The sequence below is a fragment of the Trachypithecus francoisi genome, unplaced genomic scaffold, assembly GCF_009764315.1.
Source record: "Trachypithecus francoisi isolate TF-2019V2 unplaced genomic scaffold, Tfra_2.0 Lachesis_group3, whole genome shotgun sequence".
Lineage (NCBI taxonomy): Eukaryota > Metazoa > Chordata > Mammalia > Primates > Cercopithecidae > Trachypithecus > Trachypithecus francoisi.
The window spans coordinates 35,642,702-35,651,097 of NW_022681468.1; the positions used below are offsets into that span (position 1 = coordinate 35,642,702).

The 8,396-nt window shown below is 54.2% G+C and overlaps 1 protein-coding gene across 2 annotated transcripts in view; it reads right to left on the reverse strand.

Annotated features, from left to right (window-relative positions):
* Positions 1-7,962, reverse strand: part of GALNT16 (polypeptide N-acetylgalactosaminyltransferase 16) — a 95,517-nt gene extending 87,555 nt beyond the window's left edge. For both annotated transcript variants that reach the window (XM_033187614.1, XM_033187615.1), the window contains exon 1: positions 7,264-7,962. In XM_033187614.1, coding sequence (XP_033043505.1) covers positions 7,264-7,440 — 177 coding nt within the window. In that variant the 5' untranslated portion in view covers positions 7,441-7,962. The remainder of the gene's footprint in view (positions 1-7,263) is intronic.
* Between the last annotated feature and the right edge of the window lie 434 nt (positions 7,963-8,396).

The window sequence follows — 8,396 nt, forward strand, 5'->3', positions numbered from 1 at the left end:
TACACAGAGCCACACCTCACTTTGTGAAACAGCAAGAAAGAGGAGCTGGTGCTCTTCAGTGAAACGCGAAGTTATTCCTAATGGGTCTGGAAAAGTGGGAAGGCGGTACCTGGGCAGACCTGCCTCAATGCTGCCTCAAATTTTGCCTGAGCCTTATCTTCCCTACATAATATGATCGACAAGCTTCTTCCAGTTGCCCCCACTTTCCCAAAGTACCTCTGGCCTGCCACTCCTGTCTGGTGTGAAATGTTCACAAAAGTCCCCTGGGTGACCATACTGTCTCTAGCCAGATACAGTTCAAGGGTGCAGCTGAAGTTTAGGGGTGTGGGGAGACAGGCAGGCCAGGGCTGTGGCTTCTCCATAAGTATACAGTTCAAGGGCACTGCCAGCCAGCACCGCCCCAGGCAGCAACAGTCAGGGCCCTGGGAGACAGGACAGGTAACCTGGAAATCACACCTGGGTTGGATTGGGAAAATAGAAGTGGAATATGGGAAGGTCAGACTCAAGGTGCCTCCACCAGGCAGAAACACGTATGTAGGCCTCAGTCCTGGGAGAGGAAAGATGCTAAAGACCAGTGCCTCCAACTTTGCAGCTTTGCCTCTGACCAGCCTTGGCTTCCTCTCTCTGTCCTTGCTTGGCAGCTCCAAAGGAACAGGGCAGAGAGGAGTACAGCAGAAGTTATGGATTTCTGTCCTGGGCTGGCCTCAGTGCATGGGGCCCGCCTATTTCCCAGGGTGCAGGGCTCTTGCTGTGCAATAATTGGGCCCTATTTCATGACAGAGAGTCTTTTTTCTCCCTTTCCCACTGCTGTTGGGTGCACTTAAGGGCCAACGGGGAGTGTGGAGAGAAACCCTGGCCAGCCTTTGGACTGCTCCAGTGTTGGATGGTTCTGTGAGAATGTTTTCCTTCTGCTGCAAAGAAATTTGTCTCCCTGTATCTTTCACCTCCTGGCTCCAGTTCTATTCCTTGGAACACTACAGAATAATTCAAATAAGTCTCTTGCCTTTTCTGAAAGTTGGCTCAATGCTAAGTTTTGATGGGGAGTCAGAAGTGTGAGATGCAGTTAAGAAGGTTATACTTTGATTTTGGAGTCAAGAGTGATCTTAAACAGTCATCAAATATATTTTTAAAACAATTATCTTTATTGGTTTGAACACTGTCATGTCAATGGGTGCTTATTACAGAAAATGTGGGGGTAAAAACCCAAAAGATGGAAGGAGGGATTGCCCATAATCCTGCCTCCCGACTGCCAACATTTTGTTCTGTATAGTTTTTGCATTTTTTTCCCCAACAAATGTTTGTGGAGTGAATATAAAGCAAGGTGCTGATTCAGGTGCCCCAGAAAAGATGCACTGATAGACCAGGCTTGGATCTTGCCCAGAAGATGCTCCAGGGGAAGGAAGACATGAGCCCGGGCTTTGGAGTCAGAAACACCTAGTGTCAGGTACACTTACTAGTTGTCAGAGCATGAGTAAGCGTGTTTACTCGTATGAGAACTTAACAATGGCACCTATCTCATTAGGTTGTTGAGGGGATTCAGAGAGGTAAGCTTGTAAAACACACAGCATCCAGGTCTCCAATGAATGTTGTCATCATCAACATAACAGAGTATACAGTGATTATGGAGGCTAGACAGGTAAGCTTTCAGAGAAGAGGGACTAAACCACTTGACCATATTTTCAGAGTGGGCTACGCATAGTCGGTGACCGTACCAGGCAAGCACACTGATTAACTGAACCGAATTTACTGCCCAAGTATAATCAGCGTTGACTCATGTCTGAAAGCTTGGCTCCTCTGCTTCTCTCCACATCTGTTTAGCCTCCTGTGTCTTTGCTTTACTGTTCATGGGGAAGGTGCTTAAGGTCTCCTCAAGAAGCAGACAGGGTATAAATCTTCAATCTTGTAACTGTAATGAAGACTTGGCTATAGGCTCCCCTCTGACCTCAGGGAAGCTTCCTCCACTACAGTGAGACAGTCCTGTGGGCAACTCAGTCTGGTCCTGGTCTACCAGCGTCCCCCTACCTCTACCTTAAATGGCATTTCCAGGCCTAAGGGTTTCCTCTGCCTGCAGAGAGGACAAACACAGCCACCAGGGAAGGAAGCCATGCTCCCAAAGCTCTTGGAGCAGCTGGTGGGGGGGAAACACTGTTACAGCACAGAAGTGAAAGACCTGCAGAAGAATGAGCAGCACCCTAAAACTAGTCCTGTGCTCTTGGATCTCTGGCCTTCCAGCAAGGTAACTCTTGGGCTGGCAGCCGACAGTTACCAACAAAGACCTCCCCACCCCCAGTCTTTGTTGCCTCTGGGCTGACCCCATGTCCCAGAGGCAGGTCTCGAAATGGCCCAGGAACAGACCCCATCGACAGGAAATCAGGCCCTTTATATCTGAACATTTTTGGCTGGGCACAGTGGCTCACTCCTGTAATCCCAGCACTTTGGGAGGCCAAGGTGGGAGGATCCCCTTGAGTCCAGGAGTTCAAGACCAGCCTGAACAACATGGAAAGATGCTGTCTCTACAAAAATTATAAAAATTAGCCAGGTGTGGTGGCACACACTTGTAGTCCTAGCTATTTAGGATGCTGAGCAGGGGAATCGCTTGAGCCCAGAAGGTTTCAGTGAATCATGACTGTGCCACGGCACTCCGGCCTGGGTGACAGAGTGAGACCCTGTGTCCAAAAAAAAAAAAAAAAAAAAAAAAGAAAGAAAAGAAAAGAAAAAAAAGAAAAGAAAAAAATCCAAACATTTTGGCAAAGGAATTGTGGGTGTTTGTGTTTCTTCCTCCTCACTGTCTTTCTCGAGTGTAGTACCTAAACCAATTAAATACAAAATCACTTTCTGTTATTATATTTAGGCAAATCATATTCCCACAGTTCCAAAATGCACACATTATAAATAAAATATAAATTCTTCCAGATCTTATTAAAGCATCTGCTCTCTGAGAACACTACCAGAAAAGCCATCATTTGCATCCCCTTCTGCTAGGTAAGTGGAGGCTTCCTGCAAGGCCCCAAGAGTTCCTGTGGGACCTTCTCCTGACAGGAGCATGTCCCTCCATAAGCAGAAACTTCACAACATCCTTCAGGAGAACTTCCTTAAAGCCATGTATTTACATCTAGAAATGGAGCTATCTTCTGCTTATCTCAGGATCAACAAACCCTGCAAATGATTGAACTCATCTTCAGCAGACAAAATAACCAAGGTCCAGAGATGTTAAGTATTGTGTCCATGGTCATTCAGCAGTAACCCAATTTCAGGCTAAGAAACTCCGGTTTAAGAAAAGTCTTGGCCGGGCGCGGTGGCTCAAGCCTGTAATCCCAGCACTTTGGGAGGCCGAGACGGGCGGATCACGAGGTCAGGAGATCGAGACCATCCTGGCTAACACAGTGAAACCCCGTCTCTACTAAAACTACAAAAAACTAGCCGGGCGAGATGGCGGGCGCCTGTAGTCCCAGCTACTTGGGAGGCTGAGGCAGGAGAATGGCGTAAACCCGGGAGGCGGAGCTTGCAGTGAGCTGAGATCCGGCCACTGCACTCCAGCCCGGGCGACAGAGCGAGACTCCGCCTCAAAAAAAAAAAAAAAAAAAAAGAAAAGTCTTGCCTAAATCTTTCACAATTCTAAATAGGAGACTATTGACGCAAATGAATGCACCTGTACCGAAAATGAATAGTCTTTTTAAAAAGTGTAAAGTGAAATTCCATGTAACACCTTAGCCTCCCACCCATGCTTGTTAGCGAACTGGCATATGGAAAACCTAAGTCCCAAACCAAAACAACCACAAATGTTCTTCCCAACTGTGAGGACTGAAGACTCAGGGCCAGCTGTGTCTGCCCTGCCTCCCAGTTTGGCTGCGGTCCTGTCCCAGCGTGCATCAGTGTAGATTCAAGGGGATGTCCCCAGATCTACTGCCTCGCCCATCAAGTACAGCATAGAAAAATCACAAACCTTGCCACATCGTAAGCAGCCATATAGGGATGGAATCAGTATCTCCCTTTAGCTTTACAGATTCCATAGCCAAATTTTTCACATCAAAATTGGTGACACATGGGCTGACAGCAGGACAGAATATTAAAAATCAAGACCTCCTTGAGAAATCTGGCCATACGGTTGCCATGCCGACACCCTATAATGCCAAACAGGCATCGCCAAGGTCCAGAAGCAATTTGGCTGGCTTCGAATAGTCCAGACATTGTGAAAGCAGAGCTGCCTCCAGGTCCAGGCGCTTCTGCAGACCCTCCCTTTCCCAGCTCAGCTCTCTGATTCCCCAAGGGAGTGCTGATGACGCCTGTCTGAATTCGCCAGCCTCTGACAGCAGGGCTAGCCACATCATTCTCTAAGAATCTGAAAATCCACATGCAGCGTCCTGGCCCAACTAGACAGAGAAATGTTTCTGAATAAGTAGTTACCACAAACTGCAGGGAGAAAGTACATCCTCAGCTGCACCTGCCCCTTTTAAGTTGAACAAAGGGTTCTATGCCTGCAGAAGCTTGAACATACATCCCCCTACCTCCTTACTTAGAGCCAGGTTACAGTTGATCAATACAATATTAAGGTGATATGACTACAATATAATAATATTAAGGGGATCTGAAGCATTGACTGCTCCCAGAAATGGGTGAGAATCCTATTTTACTCCTTTAAGAAGCCTTGCTGTGCAGTTTGGGAGGCTGAGGCGAATGGATCACATGAGGTCAGGAGTTCGAGACCAGCCTGGGCAACATGATAAAACTCTGTCTCTACTAAAACTACAAAAATTAGCTGAGAGTGGTGGCGCATGCCTGTAGTCCCAACTGCTCAAGAGGCTGAGGCATGAGAATCGCTTGAACCCGGGAGGTGGAGGTTACAGTGAGCAAAGATCATGCCACCTCACTCCAGCCTGGGTGACAGAGTGAGACTCCATTTCAAAAAATAAAAGAAGTCTTGCTGTGTGCATCAATGTGGAGATGCAAGGAGCTTCCAGCATAGTTCCTGCCTGCGTTATTTACATTCAGCTGTGAATCACATGGAAGTGAAATAACTGGAAGAGAGGAGTACAATGACAATGCAAGGCAGTTGTCAAAAGTGGTGCATGACTGGGGGGTCAGTGCTGGTGGAACAGGCATCTAAAGCTTAAGAACAAAGAGGGAGCTGGCTGTGCCCCTAAGTGGCCACAGAAGGCTCTGCCACTCCCAGGGACTTCCATCCTCCCTTTCTTCCTGCACCTTCACTTCCCAGCTCCCAGGTATCTCCCTGATACTCCTTCATACTTTAAACTTAGCTTCCCGCTCTGAGACCTTTTCTTACCTGCAGCAAGTCAAACCCTGTGGGAATAAGCATGGACAAGAGGATGTTTACTGGTGATTCTCATGACCTCCAATTCCCATCCCTCAAAATCAGTGCTGAATCCTTCCAGCAGGTCCCCTACACCATTCTGGGACTCTTGAAAAATGTGAGCGGCCCTCCCAATGGATCTTGCAGGACTCTGGAAGGAGCAGGAGAGAGGTGCATGGGCCAGGTCAGGGTTCAGGTTCCGGGTTCTGAAGCAGAGGCTCTGAGCAGCAGTCCCCTGTGCTCTCTTCCTTCTTCTCCTCCCTGCCCAGCCTCTTTCTCCTCCCCTTCCAACTCAGACCCTCCTCCCATCACCTCACCAGAAAGAGGGACACAGCACTAGGGCTGTTCCTGTCACAGAGTATGAATGTGGCAGCTTGGGCTCCTGGGGAGGAAGCTCCCTGGGGTCTGGAGGCCACTGCTGGTTTGGACAGTTCCGGCTCCAACCTGTCCCTCTGCTCAGATCACAACACTCTGAGGTCTCAGCACAGGAGGCTTTTCCTCATCAGCTTTTAGTCCTGGGAGGACAGCCCAGAAGGGAACAGTGCACCTCATCAGGCTTGCCCCCAGAGAATTCACCCAGACTGGTAACTAGGACAAAACCCACAACCTCACCCCCCACCCCCCAAGTCTCCTCAGGCAAAGCCCTGAAATAATGGTTCCTTTGCAGGGGACTCGGAATCTGGGGCAGGATGGGAATATGAGGGGACACTCTCCAATGAACTTCCCGATATTCCTGGGGTTCAGATCTGCGTCTGGATGCGTTTCTCGGATTCGGCTCCACACAAGCCTCAGCCCTCCGGACCTTGCACCTCCGCTGCAGAGCTCCTCACCCCCCTACCCCCAGGCCCAGATCTTTCCTTGTCGGAATCGCCAAGCTCTCTCACTCCCTTACCCCCGCCCCACTCGGCTCTCCTCTTCCTGGTCCTCATCCGGCCAGGCTGCCCCGCCCTGGTAGGTCTCGAGGGTCGCCCGAGGCTCCCGTCCATCAACCGCCCCTGTCTGGAAGAACGCGCCCGCTCGAGCGCACTCTCGGCGGGTGCCAAAGCCTCCCGCCTCAACAGGTGCCCCTGCCTGACCACACACAGCTGTCACCTGGGGCTCGGACGGAGACAGCGACAGGATCGCCCCCTGCAGGGCGGCTGTGGCTCCGCACGCCCCCGCCCGGGTCCCCAGAGCGCCAAGGGCCCCCGCAGCCCCGCCGCCGCCCCCGCTGTGCCACACCGCCTTTGTTTCCCCGCCCGCTTAGATGTCGCGAGGCTGACTTCCTGCAAGGGTATCGCCAAGCTCGGGCGCTGACACTGCCCGCCCACCTGTGGTGGCAGACCCTAATGTTGGGAGTGAGGGACGCGTACAGTGAGAGACCTCTCCCCAACCCAGAGAACTCTAGGGGAGCTGAGTGTCCGCGCCGAAGAAGCGGGTTCAAGTTGACCCGGGCTCAGAAGGGGACTCGAAGCCAGGCGCAGCGCCTAGAGAGCCTTCCCTACGCACGCCCCCACGCGATGTCCTTTGCCCCCAGAAGGCTGGAGAGGGGCTGCGCACTGCCACCTACGCGCTCGGCTGCGAGTGGCTCCCACAGCCCGCTGGCTGCGCGCTGGGCCCGGCAGCCTTCCGGGGCACACGAGGCTCCTGCAGCCCCCAGGCCCCCGGCCCCGGCAGCGCAGAGCCGGGAAAGCCGCCACGTTCCCAGCCGCGCGCGCACGCTGGGCCCACCAAACTTGCAGCACTTTCTCCCAGCCCCCACCCTCTGTCACCCTCCCTTAGTCGGTGCGCCCCAGCCCAGCCGCCCGGCAGAGGTTGCCATAACAACGGGCAGGAATGCTCCAACATATACAAAGCCGGCCCGGCGCAGGGGGCACTCAGCCCCTGGCCGGGCCCCGCGCCCCCGGCCGCCGCGCAGGGGCTGGACGCACGCCGCGGCTCCCTAGCCGGCCGCCCGACGCTCGGGGCGTACTCACAATGAGCGGGATGGTGCGGTCCTCGCGGAGCTGCTCCGGCCTCCCGCCGGCCCTCTGCGCGCCCCGGCCGCCTGAGGATGCTGCGTGGGCTCGGTTGTCCTGCCATAAGTAGTAGAAAGTGCCCAGGATCCAGGCTACGGTCAGGATGGCGATGGCATTGGCGCGGATCTTCCTCATGGTGGGCAGACGGGCGCCCCGGGTGGGGGCCGGGGCCGGCGTGCTTTTGGGGCCGGGGCGGGGGCGCTGGCAGCCCCAGCTGTTTGTTTTCGCTCGCGCCTAGCTGCTCAGTCCTGCAGAGCAGAAAAAGGAGAGAGGTGGCGGGGGGGCGGGGGGGTGATAGGGAGAGACAGGATCGCCGAGCGATCCTCACGGTCCTAATGCCCTTCAGCCCCGAGCGCGCGCGTCCCCCGGGCGCCCATTCATTCGCGCGCAGGGCCGGCCCCGCGCTCCAGCCGCCGCCGGCTGACCCACCCGGCCACTGCGCACTGGGAGAGGAGCGCGCCGGATGGGAAGCGGCGCGGGCCTTCCTCCCGCGCCCGGGAACCCGGCGAGACAGACGCCCGCGGCGGAATGGCGACTGGCCAGAGCCAACCTCGGCTCCCACCGCTAGATGACCGAACGCCCGGCAGCTGCCCCCGCGCGGCCCTGGTCGGTCCTGCCTACCCACACCCACCCCCGGACCGAGCGGCCCTGAGTCACCGACTGGAGACGCGCGACCCCCGACCTGGGCCCGCGCCGCGGAGCTGCAGTTCCGGGCTGCGCTCTGGCGCGGGATTCAAGGTGTGTTCCGCGAGTCCTTGGGTAGGGGCGGCTGGGCAGGGGAGAGTCCTGAGTTTGTACTGGAATCTGCAGCCAAGATTAGCCAGACAGGGCCCGCCCAGAGGAGGGATTGGAAGCTGGTGCACTTGACATTCGAGGAGAGCGAAGGGGAAACGACGCTGCCTCACACCCAGTGCTAGGAGAGTAGGGGTACAGCCATTCCACATTTTCCACTGGCCTGGGGCTCCCGGATTTCACGATGCTTCCCCCACCCCGCCTCATTGACCCCTGGACAACCCTGAAATATCATCGTCAGCATTATTTCATCGGAAAGAAGGGAAGCAAGAGAGGCCGGATGATTCTCCCAAGGCCAC